Genomic DNA, 27,302 nt, shown 5'->3' on the forward strand with positions numbered 1-27,302 from the left:
TCTTCCCATATCTCCTCGGTTCCAGAAGGCTGACGACCCTGGCGTCTACAGCCCTTCATCTGCCGGTATCATTTCCAGCCTCTCTCTCGCCTCTCCCCACGCTTTAGCCTCCAGCCACCCGCAAAGAGATGCAATTTCCCTTATCAAGCCACCTCTCTTCTGTGTCTTTGCCCGTGCTGTCCTCCAACAAATACTTTTCTCCGCCTCTTTTGAGGACTCCTAGTTACTCATTAAGCGCCAGCGTCCCCATATGCGGGGAAAGGCACCAGGCAGAGCACACGCCTCTAACCCTCACCCCTGGCCACGTGGGGCTGGGGTGTCCTGTCCTTCCTTGTCTCTCTGGGGAGTCACCTAGAGCAGAGGATGGTTGGAGCTGTGCCGGGGATTCCCCGTGTCCTCAGACCGCGACAGGAACCACCGAGGTCAGACCAGATGCTCTTTATTCTCCAGCTCTGCACCCTGGGGGGACGGGGGGGGGGCGCTCCCCAGGGTCCCCACTGAAGGGAAGCCCAGCCAGCTGGGGAGCCTGGATGTGCTGGCCATCAGGGTAAGCGGTCCACGGTCAGCCCCCCTGCTGTCCAGAACCCTGCAAACATCCTCTAGTCGCAACTGAGTGGAAGGAAAGTCCCCCTCCGTGTGGTCCAGGCGGGTAAGGGGGCCCAGGTCATCTGGTGGGCCGGCAGCGTTTCCACAGGCGGTAGGTCAGGAACACCAGGAGAAGCAGCCCCAGCACCAAGCTGCCCGTCCACAGGGATGCAGTCGTTAGAGGGGAGCCTGGAGAGAGAGGCATACGGTGTCTTGCACCTCTCTGCAGGTTTGGGGAGCAGCCCAGTAGAGTTGGCTAAGGGCTCCCGGATGGACTGAGTTCCCTGAAATTTTACAAAGGACTTCACGGTTTAAAACGCCTTCTGAAATGTATAAAAATCGCTGGACTATCTAAAGTCCTTTAGAGTGAGTCTTTTGAAAGGTACATAGGACCCTGTAGTTAGAAGTGAGCTGTCCAGTGAGGGACCACTCACCACAGCTGCATTTGAAATGTGATCAGTCTGAGTGGACAGCGCTGTCTTTGTAAAACACACATTGCATTCTGAAGACTTAGTTTGGGAAAAAAAATCTCATTCATGTTTCTTTATAGATTACATGTTGAAATGATAACGTTTGAGATATATTGGGTTCGATGAAATATATTGTCAAGCTTATTTTTACCTTTTTATTCCTGAATGTGGCTACCAGAAAAATGGAAATTACCAAAATGGCTGTATTCTATTTTTTTTTTTTTTTCTTTTTTGGCCATGCCACACAGATCTTAGTTTCCAGACCAGGGATCAAACCTGCGCCCCCTGCAGTGGAAGCACGGAGTCTTAACTGCTGGACCACCATGGAAGTCCCTTCTATTTCTGTTTCTATTCCACAGGCTGTCTTAGTCCATAGAGTGCTGTGACACCTACACAGTCCCTGAAACTTAGTTATCGCCATGCAGGCAGTCACGGAAGTCCACTGGACAGCTGGGGACACAGGCTGGCAGGACCCCCCTTGTCTAAGGCCAGATGCAAGGCTCCCCTCCCTCTCAGGCTCCCCCAGTGCCCGCCCCAGCCCCTGAACTCACAGATTTCTGAGGCCACGTACAGGTTGGCAGTCTGGCCCCCTGGGTCCAGGCAACACTGGAACCAGCCCTCACCGTGGCATCTGGCCCACAGCACGCTCCTGCCGCTCAGCCAAGCCTGGGCCCCCACCTCCTGCGTCTTGTAGGCCGCCAGCCCGCCAGGGGCCCGGGTCCAGCGCACGGCCACGCCTGGGCCGCAGACCACCTCACACAGCAGCTCCAAGCCCCCTGCTGCTGACAACTGGCGGATCTCTGGGCGGCAGGGCCTGGTGGAGCTGTTGCGGGGCACGGGGCCAGGACTCCTGGGGCTGCAGGTGGAGGCCTGCTCTGGTGTGGCCTCGGGGGAGGTGGTGATGGGGGGCTTCAGGGATGTCGTGACGGGGGGCTCCGGGGACTCTGTGGTGCTGGGCTCTGGGGGAGTCATGACGGGGGGCTCCAGGGAGGTCAGGCCCTGCAGGACTGGAAAACACGGCAGCCATCTGTTCTTGCTGCTGCCCAGCCCCTTCTCCTCCCTCCCTCTCTCCACCCGGACCACATGGTTGGACCAGAACTGCTCCAAGCCCCGTCCATTCACTTGGGTGAATCGTAGGGTATCCCAGTGGGCAGGAGCCGTCTCAGGGTCTGTCATGCCCCTCCCCCCAACGAGCATCCAAATCTCCGTGTCTCACTTTCCTCAACTGGAAAGCGGGGTGAGAGGCCCCCACCCCAGGGGCTGGCGTGGAGAGTGACACGGGTGTTGGATCTTATTATTATGGGGCTGAGGGGTGGGGAGAGGGAAGGGGTGCCCCGCCCCCTTGCGGTGCAGATGAGAGACTGAGGCCCGAGAGGGGATCTGTCCATTCTGCTGTGTGATGGCGCTAAAATCCGGAGGACTCTGTGCACACCCTCCCAGCACACCCCTGCCTCCCCCCACACCCCTGCTTCGACTTGAGCCAAACCTTTCCCGGCCCCCAGGCCCCAGCCATTAACATGAGTATCGGGGTGCCCTCTCAGAGAACGAATCTGTGCTTCCTTAGTGAGAGGCTGCCAGAAGCTTGGTGATGCGGTCAGGGCCTGTCCCAGATGAGACAAACTAATAACATCTGACATGAACTGAGCACCTACTGTGTGCCAGGCCCCACGTTAAATGTTGTCATTCGTTAGTTCATTCAGCATTTCTTGTGCACCTACTACACGCCAGGCTCCGTGATAACAGTTATTGATTAATTCATTCAGGATGTATCTATTGGACATCTACTGTGTGCTGAGCACTGTTTTAGCCACTGGGGGGACAGCCATGAACGAGAGTGACACATTCCTATCTCGATGAAACCAATGGCAGGGGAGACAGATAATGGGGAAAAAAATAAAGAGAGCACACAGGAGTCAGATGTTGATAAAAGGTGTCAACAAACATTCAACAGGAGAAGAGAAAGGGCCTGAGAGTGTGTGTGTGTGTGTGTGTGTGTGTGTGTGTGTGTGTGTGTGGTGGGGGTAGGAGTGGGGTTTGACCCCTTGGACAGAGAGGTCAGGGCAAGTCTCACTGGGAAGGAGACCCGAGGGAGGTGAGGGAGATGTGGGGAAGAGCGTTCCCGGTGGAGGGCACAGCAGTGCAAAGGCCCTGGGACAGGACTGCACCTAGGGTGTCGGAGGAACAGCAGACTGAGTGAGGGGGAGAGAGGGAAGAAGTGAGGCAGGGGGTGGGGGTGGGGGACGGGGCAAACAGGTCAGGCTCCGCAGGGCTCCGTGGGCGCGAGGAGCTTGGGCTTTCACCCCAAGGGAGGTGGGAGCCCTGGAGGGCTGTGGGCAGAGGACGGGCAGCACCTTATGGGACCTGGCTCAGGGTAGGTGCTCAGCGAATCTGCTGAATGAATGAACGAGTGAGAAGTAGCCCCTGGCTGCCACGAAGGGACAGACTAAAGATCGAATGCAGGGACTTCCCTGGTGGCGCAGAAGTTAAGAATCTGCCTGCCAACGCAGGGAACAGGGGCTCAAGCCCTGGTCGGGGAGGATCCCACATGCCGCGGAGCAACTAAGCCCGTGCGCCACAACTACTGAGCTCGCTCGCCTAGAGCCCGTGCTCCTCAAGAAGAGAAGCCACCGCAATGAGAAGCCTGCGCACCACAACAGGAGTAGCCCCCGCTCGCTGCAACTAAAGAAAGCCCGCGCACAGCAACAAAGACCCAACGCAGCCAAAAGTTATTAATTAATTAATTACAAAATATAAAATAAAATAAAGATCGAATGCAATTTTTCCTCGGCTGTGGTACTGTGACCTGCCCAGGTGGCGACACAGCAGGGGAGGGGCTTAACCAGGGTTCCATAAGAGCCGCTGGGCGCTGCTCATCAAGGCTCACAGGCGCTGGGTGGTGTGACCTCACCCACTTCCTGGGGGACACTGAGGCACAGGCTCACCTGGAATGGGCCGGCGGCGGCTCAGCTCCAAGCCGGGCAGCCTCATGGTCGCCTGGCAGTGGAGGGAGGGTGGGGTGGGTGTTCCCAAGGCGGGCAGCAGCCAGCGCTGTGTCACTTGGAACAGCGGGTCCTCGCCCTCCTGGGGCTCCTCCATCACATCCCGGAGGGCCTCCACCCCCTCCAGTTCCTGATCTCCCAGGAGCAGGGACATGGAGAGGGTGTCAGGGCCAGCAGGCGTGACGTTGTGGGCTGTGCAGGACACCTCCTGGTCTGGCCCAGCCACTAGGGCCTCTGGGGCCACAGTCAGTTGGTCCGGGAAGGCTGTGGAGGGAGTGGAGGAAGGGGGTGGGCAGAGCTTCGAGGGTCAGGGCTGGGCCCTGAGGAGGGGGCGTGGGGACTGCTGGTGTCCGGGGACAGGGAAGACCCAGTGCCGCACCCGCAGAAAGGGCAAGGGGGTCAGGTACAGGAGGTTTGGGGGTGGTTGGGGGAGAGGGGATGCGGGGTGGAGGGAGCGGACTGCAGATCGACTCAGGAGGACCTGCGAGGCCAGCTTTGAGCTGGGGCGGGCTGGGCAATCCGGGAAGCCTCCCAGGCAGAGGTGGCACAAGGATAGAGGGAAAGCAGGGCCGCTGGCTGGGCCCCACGTGTGCCACGGTGGCGGGAAGGGTGGGGGCTCACCGAACACCAGGAGCCGCACGATGTGCTGGAAGGCGACGTCCCCGCAGGAGCCCACGCACACGCGGGGCCCCGCGGCCGACAGCGAGGCGTTGAGCACGGAGAGGACGCTGCTACCCGCGCCCGACTGCACGGCGCCCAGGCTGGTGTCCAGGCCCCGCCACTGCACCGAGGCCGCCCTGCCGTCCTCGCAGGCCAGGCGGCAGGTGAACTGTAGCGACTCGCCCAAGGCCACCGCCACCTCGGGCTCGGGGGGCTCCACCTCCAGCGGCCCACCTGCGGGCGACGGCGCTCTCAGCCCCGCCCCGCGCCCCCAGCACCCTCCTCCGAGGCCCTCCAATGTGGGATCCTCCCTCGCCTCCCCAAACCTACGCACTGCCCCGCTCCGCGCCCCTCCTCTCTCCCAGCCCCTTCCCGGCTCGGAGACCCCTGCCCCGCTCACCGCGGCCCAGCTGCAGCAGCCCCAGAAAGAGGGGAAGCAGGAGGGCGATGCCCTGCTCCATGCTCGGTCCCCGGCTCTGTCCCCTGCCCGCGGGGGAGGTGGCTTAAATACTGGCGCCCCGGGCTCCTTCTCCGCCCCCCGCCCCCCGGCCCGCGACCCCGCTTCCCCTCCCCCTCCTCCAGCTGCTCCCCGGGGGTTTCCCGAGGGGGTTTCCCACCCTGACCCCCGACCCTGGAGGCGACAGAGAGGCAGGGACTGGGGGCCAGAGATGGGGCGGGGGAGGCCGAGGTCAGAACCCGCGGGCGGAGGAACTGGGCTGATTCCAGGTTTCACTTTTAGAGACTGAAGATCGGAAGATGGAGGAGGGAGAGGGCTGACTGTCGAGGTCAATTGAATGGAAATCGGAGCCAGGCCCAGGGCTAGCGCCGGGCTCGGCCAGGCGCGGGAGTCTCGGCCCTCGCTGCCCGGAGCGGCCGCGCGGGGGCGCTGGGGAGCAGCCTCCCCCGATAGCTTGGGCGGCCGCGCAGCAGGTCTCCTGCGGTGGACCGCCCCGAGGAATCCGCTTGGAAGATGGGTCCTGTCAGGGGTGAGGACGCTGTAGGGTGTGGAGCCGAGGCCCACCCACCTCTGAGCTTGTCTCCCGTCCGCCAAACGGGCAGGCGTGATGGGAGCCTGGGACACCGGGCATGGGGCCTCAGTGCCCTGTTCCGCACAGCGACTTGGGTTTGGGCTCCCCACGAGAAGCCGGGGGGAGGGGACCCACAGCAGGCATGGGCGAGGCCTGAGAACCTCATCTTCCCAACGCTGGAATCCATCCACTCTTTCCTCTGGGCCCCTCAGCCTGGCCCCAGTTTCCTTCACAGCCGTTCACCACCCAGCACCCAGAGTGGATTTAGAAACACCCTCTCAGCACGTGGACACCTCATGGCTTCCCCCTGGCAGAGGGAAAAATCCCAGCTCCTGGCCGTGGCTGGAGCCTATGAGACTGGGCAGCCTCCGGACCAGGCAGCCTCAGGACCTTAGCATGAGCCTCCCCTGCTCCGTCTCTGCCCAGATGCCGCCTCCTGAGTGGGAAGCTCCCCAGCCAGCTTCCCCCCCCCAACACCTGATTTCCTAGCAGTCGTTAACGAGGTCAAGTGGCTGATGTCACATCCCCCTTGTACTGGGAATGGGGGGATCTCGTCCGCTGTGACCCCAGACCCCGTGCGCAGCGGGCACACAGGAGGAAAAGGATGGAGAGTCCTGGTTGTCCCCCCACCCCCGCCTGACTCTGCCTCAGTTTCCCTGACTTCAGTGTAAGAGAGGAGTCCCCAGGCCATGCTGTTTCTAAGCACCACCAGCCCTGCCCGTCTGTCTTCTCAACGTCTTCATTGTTAGGGTAGAAACTGGGGCCTAAGAGCAGGGGCCGGTGGGCAGGGGAGGGGAGCTGAGTGGGGGCTGGGGCGCCGCTGGGGGCAGGGGAGGGGAGTGGAGACTCAGGGGGCCCCAAGTGTTCGAACCCAGAGTCTAACTTCCTTGGTCCCATCCCCCTCCTACCTCAGTGCCAGGAAAGGCCGCACAGGAAGGCAGCTCCAAGGTGCCGCCCCTCCCCAGGCCGGAGGTGTGGGCCCTTCTCGGGAAGCTGGGCCCTTAACCCGGGTGGGGGGCAGCAGGCCTGGTGAATGGGTCTCTTCCCAGGCCCTGACCCGGCTTCCTGGCACCCTGGCAGCCGAGGCCCTTGCAGGGTGTGGACTTGCCCCTCCCCCGCCATCGCTGGCCCCTCCAGCTCCGAGCCTCTGCTTGCGTGAACGAGGAGGGTTAATGACACCCCCGGCTTAAGAGGACAGTGCTAAGGGGAACATGATGACCGCAGCATCAGCAGAGGCCACCCTGAGGAAGGGACAGGTGGGCTCAACAGAGGACAAAGATTCCAGGCAGAGGTGGAAGAAGAAAAGGGGGGTGGGGAGACAGAGACAGAGGGAGGGGTGGGGGGAGAAGAGGGGGATGGGGCAGGTGACTGGAGGGGGTCTGGATGGACCCCAGGAGGGGCAGGGCCAGCACCAGCGGCGGCGGGGGGGGGGGGGCCGGGGGACTGAACTGCACTTCCCACCTGCCCCAGGGACATCTGCTCTTGTCCCTAGGTGACTGAGCCCACAGGAGCCGCCTAGGTGGGGGCTGAGGTCCTGGCTGTATCCCCCCAGCCTGGGCTTCCTGCTCTTGGTCCCCCCTTCCCAGCATCGCCCCCCCCCCACCCCAGCCGGAGGAAGTCCTCAGTGGCCTGTGTAGGAAGCCTCCTTCCCATGGAGGTCCGGGCCCCCACCCAAGCCCAACATCCTGGCCTCCTCCCCACCTTCCCAGGATGGCATCGGGGCTCTGCAGGGCACTCAGGGCCAAGGAGGGTGTCCAGAGAGGCCAGCGCCCCAGCCTTGGGAGATTCCTGTTCCCCCAGGACCCCTGCACTCCGGCTGGCCAGCTCCCCTCGCTAACATCACTGGTCACTTGGGGGCCTCACGGATTTTCTTTGGGGTGAGCTGGAGCCCTGAGGACAGGGCTGGGTCATCTGGGGCTGCTGTCAAGTGCCCCACCCATCTCTGGTGTTGAAGCACCCCAGACTTTAGCCTGAGCCCCCTCACTGGGTGGCTCCCTGCCTCGGTGGTCTCAGGGAGGCTGGGGGAGGAGACGGAGGCTCCTCAGTGAGGGGTCGCCTGTTACATAGTCAGCTCTAGAGCTGGACAGGAGCTGTTCCATCAGGCCTTCGACGTCCCTGCTGGCCCCTGAAGTCCCCTGGCCGAGCTGGGCTGAGGGGGTGAGGATGGCTGACTGGTAGACGACTTGGGAGCCTCGGGGCGCCCTGCCTGTAGAGGGGGAGGGGTTGGGCTGGGGTCACCGTCAGCGCCTAGAGCAGACCCCTCAGGACAGGCCCAGACTGACTTTAGCAGGTGTGGGCAGACCAGGGTGGAGCTCAGATCAGAGGTCTGCTCGCCCAACACCCACCCACCTGTCCTTGTGGCCACTTGTCGGCCAGCTGTCCACCCACCCATGTATCCATCCATCCCCAACTAAACACCCTCCCCCCTCTACACCACCCCATGCATCCACTTTGGCAGCCCTGGTGTGGGGACCAGCTCTGAGGAGGAAGGCACTGCTCTGCCTGACCAAGGAAGCAGACCCAGTGACGTGATGGCGGTGTGGGTGTTCCCTGAGGAGCGGGAGGGCCACCCCCAGGGCAGAAGTGCTGCACTGAATTCAAACAGTTGACAAGGAACTGCTGTGGGTCACTAGGGCCAGTGCTGGGCCAGCTGTGTGAAATTCCAACCTTGCCGTAGGCCAGCTGGCTGCAGCCCAGCTGATCCATCCCAGGGCCCGGCTGGGGAGGTGACAAGGTTGGGGCACAGGACAAACTCAGGCCTGGGCAGAGCTGCCAGCCAGGCACGGCTACTCACCACCTGAAATGTAATTTTTAATTTAAATACCAACCTAAAAACAGACGTTTGATCCACTTATTGGAAAACTTTTAAGTACGTTTGGAACAATTTGGGTTTATGAATCTCCTTTTTCATCTACAATTTTATTATTTTTTATTTTTTTGGGCTGTGCCGCGTGGCTTGCGGGATCTTAGTTCCCTGACCAGGGATCGAACCTGTGCTCCCTGCAGTGTAAGCGCAGGGTCCTACCTACTGGACTGCCAGGGAAGTCTCTCATCTACAGTTTTAGGAAATCTTATATACAGATGAAATACTTCCAATGAAAATTAAGCAGAAAATATAGGTAAGGGTAAAATACACCCTAGACTTAGAGAATTTAGTATGAATGAAGAATGTAAAAATCTCAATATTTACTGAGTATTTCATGTTGAAATGATAATAGTTTGGATATACCTGGTTAAATAAAGCATTTTTTAAAATAAATTTATTTATTTATTTACTTTTTGGCTGTGTTGGGTCTTCATTGCTGCATGCGAGCTTTCTCTAGTTGCGGCAAGCGGGGGGGTGCTACTCCTTGTTGCGGTGCGCAGGCTTCTCATTGCGGTGGCTTCTCTTGTTGCAGAGCACGAGCTCTAGGCGCACAGGCTTCAGTTGTGGTACGTGGGCTCAGCAGTTGTGGCTCATGGGCTCTAGAGCACAGGCTCAGTAGTTGTGGCGCACGGGCTTAGTTGCTCCATGGCATGTGGAATCTTCCTGGACCAGGGCTTGAACCCATGTCTCCTGCATTGGCAGGCAGATTCTTTTTTTTTTTTTTTTTTTTTTTTGCAATACGCGGGCCTCTCACTGTTGTGGCCTCTCCCGTTGCGGAGCACAGGCTCCGAATGCGCAGGCTCAGCGGCCATGGCTCACGGGCCTAGCCGCTCTGTGGCACGTGGGATCTTCCCGGACCGGGGCACGAACCCGTGTCCCCTGCATCAGCAGGCGGACTCTCAACCACTGTGCCACCAGGGAAGTCCCTTTTCTTTCTTTTCTTTTCTTTTTTTTTTAATTTATTGATTTTTGGCTGCGTTGGGTCTTCGTTGCTGCACGCGGGCTTTCTCTAGTTGCTGTGAGCGGGGGCTACTCTTCGTTGCGGTGCGCGGGCTTCTCATTGATGTGGCTTCTCTTGTAGTGGAGCACGGGCTCTAGGTTCGTGGGCTTCAGTAGTTGTGGCACGTGGGCTCAGTAGTTGCAGCTCGCAGGCTCTAGAGCGCAGGCTCAGTAGCTCTGGCACACGGGCTTAGTTGCTCCACAGCATGTGGGATCTTCCCCAACCAGGGTTCGAACCTGTGTCCCCTGCATTGGCAGGTGGATTCTTAACCACTGTGCCACCAGGGAAGCCCTAAAGCACCTTTTTTTTTTTTTTTTTTTTGCGGTACGCGGGCCTCTCACTGTTGTGGCCTCTCCCGTTGTGGAGCACAGCCTCCGGATGCGCAGGCTCAGCGGCCATGGCTCACGGGCCCAGCCGCTCCGCGGCATATCGGATCTTCCCGGACCGGGGCACGAACCCGCATCCCCTGCATCGGCAGGCGGACTCTCAACCACTGCGCCACCAGGGAAGCCCCCTAAAGCACCTTTTAAAAACTGATTTTCTGGGCCTCCCTGGTGGCGCAAGTGGTTGAGAGTCCGCCTGCCGATGCAGGGGATACGGGTTCGTGCCCCGGTCCGGGAGGATCCCATATGCCGCGGAGCGGCTGGGCCCGTGAGCCATGGCCGCTGAGCCTGCGCGTCCGGAGCCTGTGCTCCGCAACGGGGGAGGCCACAACAGTGAGAGGCCCGCATACCGAAAAAAAACAACAAAACTGATTTTCTGTTTACTGATGGCACCAGTTTCTCTTTCCGTTTTTTCTGTGTGGCCATTGGGACTCTCTCCGGTGGGGGGGGCTTGCATTAGCTTTGTGTCTGTGAGCACAGAATGGAAATGTTGGGGTCCTCCACCGGACCCTAGGCTGAGCCCTGGGATCCCCGCTGTGCTGAGGGGTTAGGACAGTAGTTGTCACACTGTGGAGGCTCCCTGCATTGAGGGGCTGGGGCCAGGGAGCCACTCCACCCCCCACAGCGCCCGGAGAACAATTGTGCCCCAGTGCCAGCGGTGCTGGGAACCTCAGAGGTTGGGAAACCCTGTGTGGGAGGCTGCTGGTGGACAACTTGGGAGCCTCAGGGGTCCCTGCCTGGAGAGGGGGAGGGGTTGGGCTGGGGTCACCGTCGGCACCCAGAGCAGACCCCTCAGGAAAGTTCTCTGCCCAAGGAGCCTGTTTCAAGCGTAGGGTCTGTACCTGTGACATGAGTGGGACCAGGAGGATCCGAGCCCGGCAGTGAGGTCTGGGTGATGGGGGGGGTGCAAGTTCAGAGCCCAGTCAAGGTGGGGTTGGGGGTGGTTCTGCAGGGAGGGTGGGAAACGGGTGGCAGGGCTGCGCCCGTTATCTGGGGCAGGGCTCTGTGGGTGCTGGGTAGGGAATGGGGCCAAGGTCCAACGTCCAAGGCTGAGACTGATCCAGGTAAGCTGGGTGCCCAGCAGGGTGAGGGTCAGGGTGGGGGCTGAGATCAAGGTCCTGTTGGGGCCGGGGGTCAGGGTCCTGCCGGGACTGAGGGTCAGGGGTCGGGGCTGAGGGTCAGGGATCGGGGCTGAGGATCCTGCCGGGGCCGAAGGTTACGGGTCGGGGCTGAAGGTCAGGGTCGGGCCGGGGTTGAGGGTCAGTGTTGGGCTGGACTGGTGCACCCACCGCGCCGCCGTCCTTGATGACGAGTTCTTCGGCCAGCAGGATGCGGCGGTTCAGCTCGGCTCGGCCCCGGGAGGCGCCGCATCCTGCAGCCACTAAAGCAGGAGCGTCCGGGTCCCGGCTCCCGCCACCCGCGCGTACCAGCGTCTTCTGTGGCCGCCACGCGCTGCCGGACTACAAGTCCGGGCATGCCCCGGGCGCCAGGGTGGCGGTCCGGGGCACGTTTCCCACAAGGCCGCGCGCAGCGCAGGGGCTCTCTAGCCCCGACTGGCCAACGAGGTGGCGTGGCCCTCGGGCCCTACTCGGCGGCTGGGGAGGGGGTGTCCGTCTGCGCGTAATTTAGGGCGAATGACAGCGGCGTTGTGCCTCTTAAAGGTCCCGCCCCCAGTGCTCCTGCTGCGCTGGCATCGCCTGGGACCTGGACGGGGAGGTACGGGGCGGAAGCCCCTGAGGCGGTTTGGGGTGGCTTCGGGGAAGAGGCGAGGCCGGGGGTCCTCCACCCCGAACCGGAAGGCGCCGGCCCCGAGGAACGCACAGAGGAGCGTCGCCGGGCCTGGAGCCGCCCCTGCACTGCCGCGGCTGGGCCGTGGCGTCGGGGCTGCGGGGGCGTCTCAGCGGCTGGGGTGGGGTCGTGACGAGGGTTGTGTGTTGTGATGGAGTCCGTGCCAGGCGGCCAGAGTCCTGTTGCCCGGCCCAGGGTCACGGTGCTGGGGCCCTGAGTGTGTTCTCTAGCGCTGGAGGATGACCAGACTCATGCTGAGGGTGGTTTTGTCTCAAGGGCCCTAATGAGGGTCACTCATTAAGACACAAATAGTTATTGAGCGCCCACCAGTTGCCAAATACTGTTCTAGGTGCCCGGGTGACAGCACAGAGCAAAGTGGGCCGACCCTGCCCCGAGGGGCTTCCATTCTTATGGAGGCGGGGCGGGGGCGGGAACCAGGAGGCATAAACAAGTATAATCAACAGGCAACAGTGTGCCTATAAATGTTGAACAGCTGGCACTTTAGGGCAAAAAGCCCTGCTCTGTAGCTTTTTTCATGCTGATTCCTGGGTGTAAATACTCCCACCGTGGCTGATGGGAGCTGCCAGCATGACATCAACTTGCTAAGTCAGCTCTCATGAGCTCCAGCCCATCACTGTGCTGGGGACAAATACTATACTATATTAGTGGGTGATAAATACTGTGGGAAAAAGAAAAAGATGGAAGGGGGATTGGCAGTGTGGACATGGGGCAAGTTGTAGGATGAAGTTGGGTGGGCAGATGTGGAGGTTTGAGCAAAGTGAATTGGGGGAAGTGAAGAGAATTAGGAAGCATCTATGTGGGAAGGAGTGTACCAGGTAGAAGGTACAGTGAGTGCAAAGGCCCTGCAGCTGGGAGGCCAGAGGGGCGGCCCTGGAGGGATGGATAAAGCCAGAGAGGGGAGAAAGGACCTGGTCGCGGTTGGGTAGGACTTTGGGGGCTCCAGGAAAGCCTGCTGAGACACTCTCCAGCCCCCCCCACCCCAATTCGAGCCCTTCCTTCCTCTGGACCTCGTGTGCTCATCCTCATAATGGGGACTCAGGGGGCATGCAGCGGGGTACCCAGTAGAACAGGAGAGCTGCTCCTTCCCTGCTTGGCTTGGTCCCACGTGGAGAGCCGCTGCCGGCTCTTTCCCGGATGGAGGCAGGAGGGAAGCTGGCAGGTTCTCTGAGTCCTGATCCCTGGAAGAACAAGTCTTCCTTGTTAGCACCCCCGCCCCCGGAACAAAGGGGCAGGCGGCCACCGAGGCACGTGAGTCTGAGTCAGGCCCGGATAAGGGACAATTGCGAGGGCCCAGGGAGGTGGGAAGTGACAGATCTCAGGCCAGGAGGGCAGGGGGAAAGCTGGCACTGCATGGGGTGGTGTCCCCGCAAACACCTGGCCTGTGGCCCCCCCCTGCCAGGGACAGAACAGCAGGCAATCCAGTAACTCAGCTTCCTGGGGTGCAAAATCACTTTTAGCTCCCAGATGTTTTTAGAGATGGGTGGGAGACCTCGGCTCAGCGCAGCAGTGTCAACAACCCCTCACCCCTTTCTTTTAAGGGTATTTGTTTGCTGCTTTAGACTGGTGATGTGCTGGACCCCAGGACAGGACACGCACAGCCTCCGCCTCTTCCTCTGCGTGTGTGTGTGTCAGGAGGGAGCAGGGCAGAATCAGACAGTAAACAACTAAGGAAAGCAACTGGGGCCCTCTTCTCAGTTGAGGTCAGCTTCCTTCAGGAGACTCAGGTCAAAGCCAGTCTTGACACCTCCCTTTCTCTTAATACTGACCACTCGCCTCCTCTGCTTCAAACCCTCCAGGGCTCCCACCTCCCTCGGGGTAAAGGCCAAGGTGTCTCTGAACCCACAGGGCCCATAGATAACCAACAACCCACCCTGTACAGCTGGCTGACCAGGTGTCTCTGTGCATGTCCCACGGAGTCCCAAGCCCACAATCCCAAGACTGAACTCATGATCTTGTAAAGGCTGCCCCTCCCGCCTCTGCTACCTCCCAGGTACCTGCAGCTCCATTCTTTGAGGTGAGCAGACCAAATCCTGGAGGCTCGTAGCTCCCTCCCTGCCTACATCAAATCTGCCTGCAAACCCTGTTGGTTCTAGTTTTAAAGTAGACCCAGGGCTTCCCTGGTGGCACAGTGGTTAAGAATCTGCCTGCTAATGCAGGGGACACAGGTCCGAGCCCTGGTCTGGGGAGATTCCACATGCTGTGGAGCAACTAAGCCCGTGCACCACAACTATTGAAGCCCGTGCGCCTAGAGCCTGTGCTCTGCAACAAGAGAAGCCACCGCAATGAGAAGCCTGCGCACCGCAACAAAGAGTAGCCTCTATTTCCTGCAACGAGGACCCAAGGCGGCCACAAAAAAAAAAAAGAAAAAAAAAGTAGACCCAGAACTCACCTGCTTCTCGCTCCCTCCTGCTCCAGCCCAGCTAAGCTGGCCCCACAGTTCCTCGGCCCGCAATTCCCCACTATCCTCCCTGACACCCCCCATCCCTCCCCCGCATCCCCGCCCCAGACCCCGCAGCCCCCTCCGCCCCGGCTCCCGGTGCCGCCCACGGCCTGTTCTCCCCGAAGCCGCCAGAGGGCGCCTGTGAGCAGCGAGCGGGGCGCGTCCCTGCTCTGCCCGCCGCCCTGGGGGGTCCCGCGTCCCTCCGGGTGAGAGCCGAGCTCTCCGCGCCCCCGGGTCCTGCACCACCCGACCCACCCCGTCCCCTCCTGCCCTCACCTCCTCCCTCTCCCCCTCGCTCATTCCGTTCCAACCGCCACGGGCTTCCCCGCGGTCCCTCCCACGCGCCGGGCGCAATGCTGTCCAAGGGCCTTTGTTCCGGCGGTGCCCCTGCCAGGTGCGCCCTCTCCCCAGGTCTCCCCCGCTCTCTCCTCACCTCCCTCTGGTCTCTCCTCCAGTGACACCTGCTCAGTGAGGCTTCCCCAGCTGCACTCCCCACACCTCCGGCCCCTCCTTGCTACTTGCCTTTAACACCTGCGGACTTACTTGCCTGCCTCTCTCCACAAAAAGAGGAGGAAAGGAGTTTATGGGTTTTGTTCACCCCTGTTTCCCCAGTACCTGAAAGTGCCTGACACACAGCTGAATCCTGGTTGAAGTAGTAACTGTGATAAGGGCTGAAATTGGTGGAGCACCGGCTGTATCCAGGCATCGGCTCGGCTTTGCAGTCTTCCCGACACTGCCCGCACCTCGGCCTTGTGGCTGGGCCTGAGCCCTGCTCTCACGCCCAGCTAGGCTTCCTTTTACTAGTTCTCTGATTTGCCCTCGGCTGCCCCTGTGTCAGTTTGGATTAAAATACGGCTGTTTGCATCTGCTTTGAGCTAATTGGCACCTCAGCTCACCTGGTGGAGTGAAGATTTCTGGGCTGGAGTTGCAGAGCCAAGTGAGCCAGCAGTGGGGGGGGGGGGCGGCAGGCTGGGGGGGCCGAGTTCAGGCGGGGAGGGGGCTGGGCCTGGAGGTCCCCAGAGCACCCTTCCCAGCTCAGGCTGCTGGTCCAGTCTGTCCCTCCCACCCCGCACTCCGTGTTAGCCCTTGGTTCTTTCCTAGGGCACAGAGGGGAAATGGAATCTGAATGTAGGGTCTCATCTCTGGGGCTGTAACTCAGAGAGGAAACAGTGGGGACCGAATCCTGACTGGAACCAGTGTCTCTAGCTGTCTTCACTCCAGGGCTGGCTGATGGAGCCTGGGCTGGGGGCCCCAGGCATGGGGAGGGCTGGGGTCCTTCCTCTGCCTGCCCTGGGCCCCGGAGCCTGACCTCAGTGAGGTGTCCCTGGGCTCCTGCAAGTCTGGCCAGTGTGGGTCAATGGGAGGAGCTAACAGGCAGAAGGAGAGGGAGGTGGGGTATTTATCCCCCATTCCCTCCTCAGCGCCCACTTCTGTCCATGGCTCTGGAGTTTGTGTGCTTCTGGAAAGAAGCACATAGCTTGTCCAGTGTTGGGGCCCACAGGTGACTGAGGATGAAGCTGGCTGTGGGCTGATCTGAAGAACGTGCATCCCAGGGGGAGGGTGGGCAGGTAAAGGCCCGAAGATTCCCACCCAAGGAGCAGGAAGCCGGCTGCTGTGGCCGCAGTGGGTGTGGACCAGGGCTGAGAAGTAGGAGTCTGGGGTAGGTGGAAGTGGGGGTGAGACCGTGCGGGGCCTGTGTGACAGGGAGGGCTTGGATTTTATCCTTAGGGCGACGGGAATCCAGAGGATTTCAGCACTCCCAGAAAACTGAGCGGGAATTAGAACCTGGGAGAAGCCCTTAACCCTAAGCTTTGCTCTAAAACCCGAGTCAAAAGTCCTATGCCTGTCACTCTCCCTGCCTGAGCCTCATCTCCCCTCCTGTGACCACAGAGGGGTCAGCATCAGTACCTCTTACGAGATGCTGGGTTAATTAAACACGATGATGCGGGCGCAGAAAGCACCTCAGCTCCCGCTCAGCAAAAGATCTTTTTCTGGCTTCACACAGACCGCGTTACCCCTTGAGCCCGTGGGTCTGCAGTGTTGCCCGTCTTCCGTTCCCGATGTTGTGATTGGTTCACCTCATTGGTTTCTTGACCAGTCCAGCTGGAGCCTTATCAAATTTGTTGATCCTGGGCTTCCCTGGTGGCGCAGTGGTTGAGAGTCCACCTGCCGATGCAGGGGACATGGGTTCGTGCCCCGGCCCGGGAAGATCCCACATGCTGCGGAGCGGCTGGGCCCGAGACATGACCGCTGAGCCTGTGCGTCCGGAGCCTGTGCTCCGCAACGGGAGAGACCACAACGGTGAGAGGCCCGCGTACTGCAAAAAAAAAAAAAATTGTTGATGTTGATCCTTTCAAAGAGCCAGCTTTTTTGGTGGGGGGGCTTTGTTAATTCTTTCTGCAGTTTTCTAGGTCATTGATTTTAAGATCTTCTTTTCTGATATAAGTTTTATGACCTTTGACACAGACGGTGACTTTTTGATTAAAAAGTTAAAAAGTTACAGAATGCATGGAAGATACATTGTGGAATGAATTGTATGGTATGTGAATTGTAACTCAATACAGCTGGTAACACATTGCAGTTCTAAAGGGGCTGACAACACAACAACAGACCAGGATGCCAGGAAGAGACAGGAATGTGAATTCTGTTCAGCCAGGTTTTCCGGAGCCCCGTCTTGGAGCCTGACACAGTGGTAGCCCTCGGTGCAGTCAAGGAAATAAACTCTGCATTGGGATGGAGTAAATCCCTGTTGGCTTCTGGAAGGCAGGGGCCTGTCCTGGAGGACCACTGCCGCCTCCTTGCCGTCCTAGCTCCTGCTTGGGGCCTCGGCACAGCCCTTGCCTATCCTGAAATGATGTTCCCTCACCTTCTCACCGCAGTGACCTCTCATCCTGCCCCTGCAGTGCTGTCCCCGACTCCCTGCCCTGCTGTATGTTTGCAGGACATTTAACCTTCTAACATATGGTGTGCTCATTTATACATTTATTGCTTATTTCCTCTCTCCCCTCGCGAAAACATCAACGCCTCGTCTGCCTGTTTCCATCATGTCGCACCAACCCAAACAGAAACTAGTACACAGTAGGTGCCCAATAAGTCCTTCCTGGGTGAAGGAAGGAGGGGAGGAAGCAGCTCCCAGAGTGGTGACCTTGGACCGTGCCTCAGTGTCCCTAGCTGTAGAAATGGGGCCAGGCCGCCCATGACCTCACCTGTCCCTCCTGCCACCAGGCTGTGGGTGTCCTGTTTGCAGCTCCGGCTCCCCAGGGCCTGCTCTGGCCTGGGCTGCCCAGCTCAGCTGGCTCCCGGGGGACTGGCTCTGCTGACACCGGATTCTTCCCTGGACCATCCAGCTGCCTGGCCGACACTCGATCCTGGCCCCACTTCCAGGCCAGTGACCGCTGGCCAGCCTGCTCGGGCCAGGGCCCCAGACTCCCTGCCGACAGACAAGGGGCCGTCTGTGCCGTCTGGAGGGTGTGGTTGCCCGGGGCTCTGCGAACCCCGCAGAAGCCGCCAGGATCGGGGAAGGTGTCGGCACCTGTAGCCCAGAGCTGTGTGGCCAAGGAGCTGACACCAGGAGCCCCGGACCCGCCCCTGCCCACCATGGGGACCCTCCCCTGCGACCCTGCTCCACGGTTGACCCCGGTGGCCCTGGGCCGGCGGACCACCGAGTGCCAGATCCCGGAGACTGGTCTGAGGAAGTCCTGCGGGGTAGCCCCCTTGGAGAACGGTAGGTGGGCGAGGGGGCCATGGTGGTGGGACCCTTCCCTGCTCCAATGCCCCTGCCCCGCTGGGGCATCTGGAATGTGTAGGAGCCTGGCTGGAGGAGGGAGTCTCTAGGCCCCTGCGCTTCCCCCAACCTCAGTTTTCCTTCCCGCAGTATGGGTGTGAATGTGGCATTCCTGTGGGCCCATGAGTTGAGTGTCTTAAAGGCCAGGCACCTTTCCCGGTGCTGAGGGTACAGTGGTCAGGAGAGCAGCAGAGGTCCCGTTGGGGGACGGACACGAGGAAAAACAAGCAAGAAGCCTTTGCAGTGTATTCACTGGTGATAACTGTCTCAGAGAAAGCAGCAGAACCTGGGAGCCTGTGCAGCGGTCCGTGGGGGAGCTGAGCCTCCCTAACTCTGACACTGACCCTGGGATCTCGGTTCCGCCTCAGCCCTGCCACAGTTTCTCCATCTGTAGCAAAGCCGCTGGAGTCAGATTGGTGGCCTATGTAGCACTGACATTCTTGCAGAGGCCACCAAACGTTGCAACTGTGACAGTGTATCTCTGTGTCCAGGGGTCAGTTTCCCAACTGTGACAGTGTATCTCTGCATCTGGGCCTCAGTTTCCCCACCTGTGATTGTGTATTTCTGTGTCTGGGCCTCAGTTTCCCACCTGTGACTGTGTATCTCTGCGTCTGGGCCTCAGTTTCCCACCTGTGACTGTATCTCTGCATCTGGGCCTCAGTTTCCCACCTGTGACTATATCTCTGCGTCTGGGCCTCACTTTCCCACCTGTGACTGTGTATCTCTGCGTCTGGGCCTCAGTTTCCCACATGTGACTGTGTATCTCTGCGTCTGGGCCTCAGTTTCCCACCTGTGACTGTATCTCTGCGTCTGGGCCTCAGTTTCCCACCTGTGACTGTGTATCTCTGTGTCTGGGCCTCAGTTTCCCACCTGTGACTGTATCTCTGCATCTGGGCCTCAGTTTCCCACCTGTGACTGTATCTCTGCGTCTGGGCCTCACTTTCCCACCTGTGACTGTGTATCTCTGCGTCTGGGCCTCAGTTTCCCACATGTGACTGTGTATCTCTGCGTCTGGGCCTCAGTTTCCCACCTGTGACTGTATCTCTGCGTCTGGGCCTCAGTTTCCCACCTGTGACTGTGTATCTCTGCGTCTGGGCCTCAGTTTCCCCACCTGTGACTGTGTATCTCTGCGTCTGGGCCTCAGTTTCCCACATGTGACTGTGTATCTCTGCGTCTGGGCCTCAGTTTCCCACCTGTGACTGTATCTCTGCGTCTGGGCCTCAGTTTCCCACCTGTGACTGTGTATCTCTGCGTCTGGGCCTCAGTTTCCCCACCTGTGACTGTGTATCTCTGCGTCTGGGCCTCAGTTTCCCACATGTGACTGTGTATCTCTGCGTCTGGGCCTCAGTTTCCCCACCCGTGACTGTGTATCTCTGCGTCTGGGCCTCAGTTTCCCACATGTGACTGTGTATCTCTGCGTCTGGGCCTCAGTTTCCCCACCCGTGACTGTGTATCTCTGTGTCTGGGCCTCAGTTTCCCCACCTGTGACTGTGTATCTCTGCGTCTGGGCCTCAGTTTCCCACATGTGACTGTGTATCTCTGCGTCTGGGCCTCAGTTTCCCCACCTGTGACTGTGTATCTCTGCGTCTGGGCCTCAGTTTCCCACATGTGACTGTGTATCTCTGCGTCTGGGCCTCAGTTTCCCCACCCGTGACCGTGTATCTCTGCGTCTGGGCCTCAGTTTCCCCACCTGTGACTGTGTATCTCTGTGTCTGGGCCTCAATTTCCCACCTGTGACTGTGTATCTCTGTGTCTGGGCCTCAGTTTCCCCGCCTGTGATTGTGTATCTCTGCGTCTGGGCCTCAGTTTCCCACCTGTGACTGTGTATCTCTGTGTCTGGGCCTCAGTTTCCCCTCCTGTGACTGTGTATCTGTGCGTCTGGGCCTCAGCAGTCCCAGGGTGCCCCAGCCCTGCAGCCCCTCCCTCCTGTAACTCCTGTGACTCACAAAGCCCCTGCCACTCCCCCTACCACCCAGGCAGCTGCTACTCCCACACCCCTGCTGTGGAGACTGGCTGGGAGGCCAGGTGGGGCCTCAGGGGCTGGTCTCTTGTCTCCTCCCATCTCTTAGGGCGCATGGCCCCTGGCCGTGACCCTCAGGCTTTGGTCGCAGACTCCGGGCCAGGCTTGTACGCCCTGCCGTCCACTGTCGGCTACATCAACCATGACTGCACCAGGGTGGCTGGTCCCGCCTACTCGCTCTTCCGGAGGCCCAGCGAGGGTAAGGCTGGTGTGGGAGAGGTGGGCCTCCAATCTCTCACCCAGAGTACTTCGTCACCCCCTTAGATCCAAGCTCTCATTCAGTCAGGCAGGAAGCCGGGACAGTGTGCAAGGTAACCCCCTCTGTGTGACCTCAGGAAAGCTGCTGTGCCTCTCTGGTCCCTTGTTGCCTTATGGAAGGGGAGTAGTGTGTGGTTTTGCAGGGCATTTGCAAATTCCTTGCTGCTTGACTTGGGCAAGCTGTGTCTGTCTCCCCCTCTGTAAACAATGACGGTACAGTCCTTACCGAATTGCGGTCAGGATTAAGTACACCTTGGATGTCTGGAGACGTTCATAAAGTGAGGACTGGATGCCTTCAAAGTGGCTACAGCAGTGCCTGGTCTCCAGTCAGAGCTCCACAAAGAAGGGCTGTGGGTGTCAGTGCCGCCCCAGGTCCTCAGTCAGCGGGATGGGGGCTCCTGGGCCGTGCGGTCCCACAGGGCGCGGGGAGGGTGGAAGGAGAATCCTTTGTGTTTGGACAGGAAAGGTTGGCGAGACAGCGGGCTGTGGGGCTGGCCTGGTCCGTGGGCAACCCCGCCTCTGTGATGTCCACTTTCCTCCGGGCCAGAAGGGGTGCGACAGGGTGTCAGTGAGCATTGGATGCAGTGATGGGGCGGACACGGGGCCCCAGCTACAGCCAGCGGCCCATCGTGTGGTTGGCGTCACTGCCGTGTACCTGCAAGCCTGTGCCTTCATGGTGTTGCCCACACGCTCCTTCACCCACTTTCTAGAGCGCTCGGGGTCCCGAGTGGGCTGGGCTGGGGGCTGGAAGGGTCCTTGCTCTGTGGGGACTTTGCTTCCTGTGGACAGGGGCTTGTTGGGAGGTGCGGTGCCAGCAGCCTTTTCTCAGCCTTCAGAATCAGCAACAATCCCAAACCAAAGTGAGAGAAAACTCAGGAAGCTGCGAGTGGCCCCAGAAGGCAAACGAGGGAATCAGCATCACATCTGTCACTAAGAAGGATCAAGAACCGAGCCTATGGCCCAGAGCAACCTGGGTTGCTAAGTTCTAATCCCAGTCAGAGGACCCATCCTGGGACAGAGGGACAGATAGGCTGGGGAGTCGGGGGTAGTGGTGGTTACTGTAGACTTTGCTGAGTGCCCAGGGAAGACTTCTTGGATGTGGAGGCATGGGATCTGGGCTTTGTAGGATGAGTAGGAGTTTGGTGGAGTCCCCTGGAGAAGAAGGGGACTCCAGGCAGAGCTTGCAGCATAGGCGTCGAGGTGGGAAATGCCATGAGTTGGACTGTGCTCATTTGTGCTCATTTGACATGCTTCATGTGTGTACCGTGTCATGTGTGCACACATACGCATAGTACTTAAACCACTTGATCCTTGTCAGACCTACTGTACTTAGATGCATGTGCATTTATCCTGGAGTGGGCTTATAGACGGTAACAATGGCAATCATAGTAACTGGTCCCAATTTTTTTTTTTTTTTTGAACGCATTGGGTGTTCATTGCTGTGTGCGGGCTTTCTCTAGTTGCAGCGAGCAGGGGCTACTCTTCATTGTGGTGCGCGGGCTTCTCATTGCAGTGGCTTCTCTTGTTGCAGAGCACAGGCTCTAGGTGCGCAGGCTTCAGTAGTTGTGGCACGAGGTCTCAGTAGTTGTGGCTCGTGGGCTCTAGAGCGCAGGCTGAGTAGTTGTGGCACACAGGCTTAGTTGCTCTGCGGCATGTGGGATCTTCCCGGATGAGGGATCGAACCCATGTCCCCTGCATTGGCAGGTGGATTCTTAACCACTGCACCGCCAGGGAAGTCCCTTTTTTTTTTTTTTTAAATTGGTGCATGTTTTCCACTTTCTTTTTAAAAAAATTTATTTATTTATTTATTTATTACTTATTTGGCTGTACCGGGTCTTAGTTGCAGCACTTGGGATCTCTGTTGTGGCATGCAGGATCCTTTAGTTGTGGCGTGCGGGATCTCTAGTTCCCTGACCAGGGATGGAACCCGGGCCCCCTGCATTGGGAGCATGGAGTCTTAGCCACTGGACCACCACAGAAGTCCCGTGCCAATTATTAAGTGCCGGGCACTGGACCACCCCCTTCTGTGGATCATCTCAATGTCCATCTTCACATCCTGCTAGTGTGAAGAGGAGGCTGACCTGGGCGAAGAGCTTCCCCACGACCTGGCTCTCAGAGCCCGACACAAGCCCCTCCCTCAGGCTGGCCACCTGCAGGCAAGCCCAGGCCCTGGACGGGCTCTCCTTGGACCCATAGTCGGGCCTGGTTCTCTCACTCTACACAGAATTCTAATGGTCCAGGAGCTGGTCCCCTAGCCCCTGGCAGAGGACAGGTCAGGGGTGGGGCACAGCAAAAGGGACAACTTTGATTGCAGGGACACAGACGGTCAGCAAGACCCAGGGCCCCCAGGTCAGGGCAACCATACCTCAGTGGGCTGAGTCCCTGCCCTCCAAGATGGGGCCAGGGGCCTCGGGGGGTGGGAGTGCCTCAGGGTTAAGCAGGGCACCGAGTAGGCGGTGGGGTCATTGGAGGCGCCCTTAGGACCCTGGGCTCCTCTCTCCAGCATCTCCACAGGAGACCAGCCCCGGGCCAGTCTACTTCCTGGACCCGAAAGTCACCCGCTTTGGCCGCAGCTGCACCCCTGCCTACTCCATGCAGGGCCGGGGCAAGTCTCGGGGTGAGTATCTGACCTGTGCTGCCCTACCAGGACCCTGCCCCTTCAGGCTCTCAGCGAATCTTGTGCCTCCGTACTCTTCTCCCCTCCCACCCCCGAGTTCTTAGACCTTCAGTGTCTTTGGAATGACAAAATCCAGTGGACTCAGAAAGAGGGGCCAGGGGCCCTGAGAGAACCTGAATGGGTGAAGTGGCCCAGGGTGACGTGATCTTGGGCACATATGGCCAAGGGTGCCACGAGGGCAGCTGGAGCTCATCCTCAGCATCAGGAGACAATAGGGGGACTGTGGCAAATGCATCCATCCCCTTCGCGGGCTCCAGACAGCTCCCTCTCACCTACAGCGCATCTCCCATCCACCCGCCCTTTCATCTTTGACCTACCACACAGCTACTTGTCCACTCACTGATCCATCAATCCATCCATTCATACATTTGCCCATCTATCTACTCACCAACCTACCCACCCATCCACCTATTCATCATCTAATCCACCTACCCACCCACCCACCCATCCATGATCCACTCATCCATCCACCCATCCATCCACCCATCCATCCATCCATCCATCCATGATCCACACTCATCCATCCACCCATCCATCCATCCATCCATGATCCACACTCATCCATCCACCCATCCATCCATCCATCCATGATCCACACTCATCCACCCATCCATCCATCCATCCATGATCCACATTCATCCACCTGCCCACCCATCCACCCACGATCCACTCATCCATCCACAAGCTATCAATCCAGCTACAACTCCCTGAATCCATCATCTACTCATTCACTCCTCATCCACCCACTCACTACCCACCCTTCTACTCACCCATCCACTCCAACATGTACTAAGCCAATTGCTGAGAGTTGAAGTATATTTGACATGTCCTTGCTTTTTGTGAGACCCCAGCCTGGTGTGGTTAGATCCAGGTGGGGACCATCTCACCTCAGCGTGGCCATGTCTGGAGAGGCGGAGAGACGCACCCAGGGGGATCTCAGGAAGGGCTGTGAGGGCTCTGCTTAGGAGGGTGCGGGGAAGGCAGCAGGGGGAAAGGGCCTTTTGCACTGTCTTGAAGGAGGGAAAGCAGCTCCTGGGAGGTGGGAATGGGGAATGGGAGGCATTCCTGGCAGAGGGTGGAGCTTGGGCAAAGGCCAGAGGCTTGAAAGAGAACAGATGGAGGTTGGGCTCTGTGAGCTCCACGATGCATGTGGCGATAGGGAGCCACACCAGGTCCTTGAGGAGATGAGGACCCTGTCCATTGCCAACCCTCCTGCCCCATTCTTACAGATCTGGAGGTGACGCCCGGCCCTGGGGCCTACAGCCCAGAGAAGGTGGCCCCCATGCGCCAGCGGACCCCCCCAGCTTTCACCCTGGGCTCCCGCTTCCGCCCGCGGCCCCTGGACACCTCAGCCCCTGCCCCCAACACCTACACCCTGCCTTCCCTCTGGGGCTCCCAGATCTTCACCAAGCCCAGCAGCCCAAGCTACACGGCAGCAGGCCGCACACCCCCCGCCCGACCCCCGCAGGACCCCACTGAGATACCGGGTCCAGGCCAGTATGATAGCCCGGACCCCAACGCCTACCGTCAGCGCCGGCCAGCCTTCACCATGCTGGGGCGGCCCCGAGCCCCACGCCCCCCGCATGAGACGCCTGGCCCTGGCACCCACAGCCCCGAGCAGGTCACCATGACCAAGGCCAGGGCACCGGCATTCACCATGGGCATCCGCCACTCCAAACGGGCCACCACCATGGCCGCGGACACTGCACCCTGATGCCCTCGGGGGACAGGACCCCTGGCCTGTGCTGAGCCTCAGTTTCCCATGCTGTGAAGTGGGGTGTGGGCAGGTGGTGGGCGTGCCTAGGAGAAGCCAGGGTGGGGAGAAGGTGCCTCCTTTCTTCCTGTTCTCTGAACCGTCTGAGGTCCTTCTAGGGCACCTGCTTTCTCCACTCCCGGGGGGGCTGTGACCCCGTGGTCCCGACAGGGAGAGCCTCCTTCCAGCGTCCCAGTTTCTTCTCTCCGGGTCACACCAGGCCAGGTCAGGCCAGGCCAGGTGGAAAAAGGGACACTCTGGTCCTCTCGAGCTGCTGGCTGGAGGCACGGCTTCCTGTGTCCTAGAACTCAGCGTCTGCCCGCTAGGGTCTGGGTCCCCAGCACAGCTTGGGTTTCTGCCAAACTTGGACTCACTTCTGCTACTCATGGAAGCACTGAATCTGGCCCCGAATCAGGCTGGAAACAGCCCTGCTGCCCCTCCGCACCCTCTAGCTGCTTGCCAATAAATCCCCGCGGCACCAGGAGCTGTCCGCATCACACACGCGTTGTCTGTTCATGTCACAGGAAGGAAACCCAAACACTGCTCTCAAGATCCAGACCCCCAACTCTGCAGCCCCTGGGGATCTGGATGGGACCAGAGATGGGATCCAGGGGTAGAGGAAGCGAGAGGTGGGGCCAGGGCTTTGAGTGGGGGGAGCTAGCCAGGTAGGCTTCTTGGAAGAAGGGACACTGAAGCTGGGCTTTGAAGGATGCATAGGAGTTTGATGGAGTCTAACATTTGCCATCAGTAGGTTCCTACCGTGTTCTAGATATTGATAAGATCATCTCACAGTGACTCAGGAGGCAGGTCATGTTTACCAAGGGGAAACTGGGCTTCAGGGAGATTGGACACTTGTCTGAGGGCACTGAGAGTGTGTGTCCTTCTGATGCCAGGATGCAAATCCTGCCCTTTGGGCTCTGTTCCTGCCAGGGACGGGAAGGAAAAACGTGGATGGAGTCCTATAACCGAGCCCTCCATGGGATGACACGTTATAAACCCCAGCCCAGAAAGACCTTAACCCAGGAGCTTGGGAGGGACAGACTGCACCTCGACTCCCTGGAGAAGACACGGAGCGGGGGTGGAGGTGGGGTGTGGGGTGGGCACAGTAGTTAGGACCCAGAGGGCTCCTGGGGTGGGGGTCAGCTCTCTCCTGTTCTGTCCCTCTCCCACCAGCCTGGGATGCCAAACTTGAACACACACCCTTCACCCAACTAGGTGGACACATACCAGGACCCCCTACACACACACCTGGGAGGGAACCCAGATTCCCTCCTCTCTCTCTCTCTCCCCGCCCCCCACACCTGGACACACACACGGTCACATCCGCACACAACCCAACCCTCACACAGCCCACAAGTTTGTAGTCCACAACAGACACAGAGCGCACAGAGACCAGGTGGGGGGCTCCAGACCCCGCCAGACGTTACCCCCCCACCGACCCAAGGCCACGCTCTCCTCGCCGGCTCTTCGCGGACCACAGGCGCACAATGGCTCCCTAGGCGAGAGGCTCGGGCCTCGGGCATCACAGCCCCCGGCCCAGCCCGTCGGCCAATCACGGCCGCGCGTGCCCCTCCCGCCAGCCCCCATCGCCGCCTCCTCCCCGGCCCGCGGGAGGCGGCCGCTCGGTGATCTCACCGCTCTGATTTATCGATCCGGCCCCTAGCGGCCTCGCCCCTCCTTCCCTTCCATCCCCACCTGCCCCGGCCCCGGCCCCTCCCTTTGTTTCCCGGCAGCCGGCCCTGCCTGGGGCGGGGTTGGAGGGGGAGGGGAGGGGATCGGCCAGCCCCGGGCAGGGAGGCTGGGTCCTGGGGTGACCGAGACCGTCCGCTCCCCGGTGCAGAGGCGGCAGCCCTTGAGGCCTTGGCGGACGGACAAGCCGGCAGGCCTGGGAGGCTCAGGCCCTGGAGTTCAGTTGAGTTGATGCCGGACTGGGCCCCCCCAGAAATGGAGGAGGAGCCCGTGACCCTCCGGCCCGCGCCCCTGGCTTACAGCCGGGGAAAGTGAGGCCCAGGGCAAGGCAGCGTAGGGCCCGAGTCTGCGCTGCGTGTCCTCGGGCGCACACCCCTTCCCCTCTCGGAGCCTCAGGTCCCCTTGTCAGGAAATAAAGCAGGGCCTGATTTTCAAGTACTTCCGGCAGGAACAGTGGGAATGGAGGGGCTAAGCTTAGGGGCTGGGGCGCTCTCCTTCCTTGACCGCGCCTCCGCCCTACTCCAGACCTCAGTTTCCCCACGGCGAAAAGGGAAGAAAGGAGATGATTTATAAGTCTCTCCCGCCTCTGTGCTTCTAGGAACTCGGGCGAAGTGAGGGGTCGCTGCCCCGGCCCTGGGTTCGAAACTTCGCTCCCTCCCTGGCTGTCGGACCCAAGTCAGCGCTCGTGCCCTCGGAGGGCCTCAGTTTCCCCAGCCTCCCCGCCGGGCGCCGAGGGCCGGGGGTCCCAGGGGCGCAGCCCCCCGCGGCTGCGCGCTGGGCCGGGCGGATGACATCACCGGGCCGGGGGCGGGGAGGGAGCGGGAGGGCCTCCTCCGCGCCAGGCTCAGCGCCCGGTCGGGCTCGGTCGGGCGGCCGCGGCC

General features: G+C 60.0%; 3 protein-coding genes across 3 annotated transcripts; 1 reads left to right on the forward strand and 2 right to left on the reverse strand.

Moving 5' to 3' along the window:
* Positions 1-596: 596 nt before the first annotated feature.
* Positions 597-5,175, reverse strand: MADCAM1 (mucosal vascular addressin cell adhesion molecule 1). Its single transcript, XM_060092439.1, has 5 exons — positions 5,115-5,175; positions 4,676-4,948; positions 3,998-4,318; positions 1,607-2,062; positions 597-774 (listed from the first exon to the last, which is right to left on the reverse strand). The coding sequence occupies exons 1-5, from the start codon at positions 5,173-5,175 to the stop codon at positions 665-667; spliced, it is 1,221 nt and encodes a 406-aa protein (XP_059948422.1). The 3' UTR covers positions 597-664.
* Positions 5,176-5,403: 228 nt separating this feature from the next.
* LOC132486974 (spidroin-2-like) lies at positions 5,404-17,839 on the reverse strand. Its single transcript, XM_060094514.1, has 8 exons — positions 17,447-17,839; positions 14,190-14,422; positions 11,785-12,011; positions 11,550-11,695; positions 11,281-11,451; positions 11,033-11,162; positions 7,806-7,948; positions 5,404-5,691 (listed from the first exon to the last, which is right to left on the reverse strand). The coding sequence occupies exons 1-8, from the start codon at positions 17,837-17,839 to the stop codon at positions 5,404-5,406; spliced, it is 1,731 nt and encodes a 576-aa protein (XP_059950497.1).
* CIMAP1D (CIMAP1 family member D) lies at positions 17,838-24,693 on the forward strand. The gene is made up of 4 exons (XM_060094515.1): positions 17,838-17,964; positions 20,136-20,243; positions 22,806-22,919; positions 24,209-24,693. The coding sequence occupies exons 1-4, from the start codon at positions 17,838-17,840 to the stop codon at positions 24,691-24,693; spliced, it is 834 nt and encodes a 277-aa protein (XP_059950498.1).
* The last annotated feature ends 2,609 nt before the right edge of the window (positions 24,694-27,302 follow it).

The sequence above is a fragment of the Mesoplodon densirostris genome, chromosome 3, assembly GCF_025265405.1.
Source record: "Mesoplodon densirostris isolate mMesDen1 chromosome 3, mMesDen1 primary haplotype, whole genome shotgun sequence".
NCBI classification, from domain to species: domain Eukaryota; kingdom Metazoa; phylum Chordata; class Mammalia; order Artiodactyla; family Ziphiidae; genus Mesoplodon; species Mesoplodon densirostris.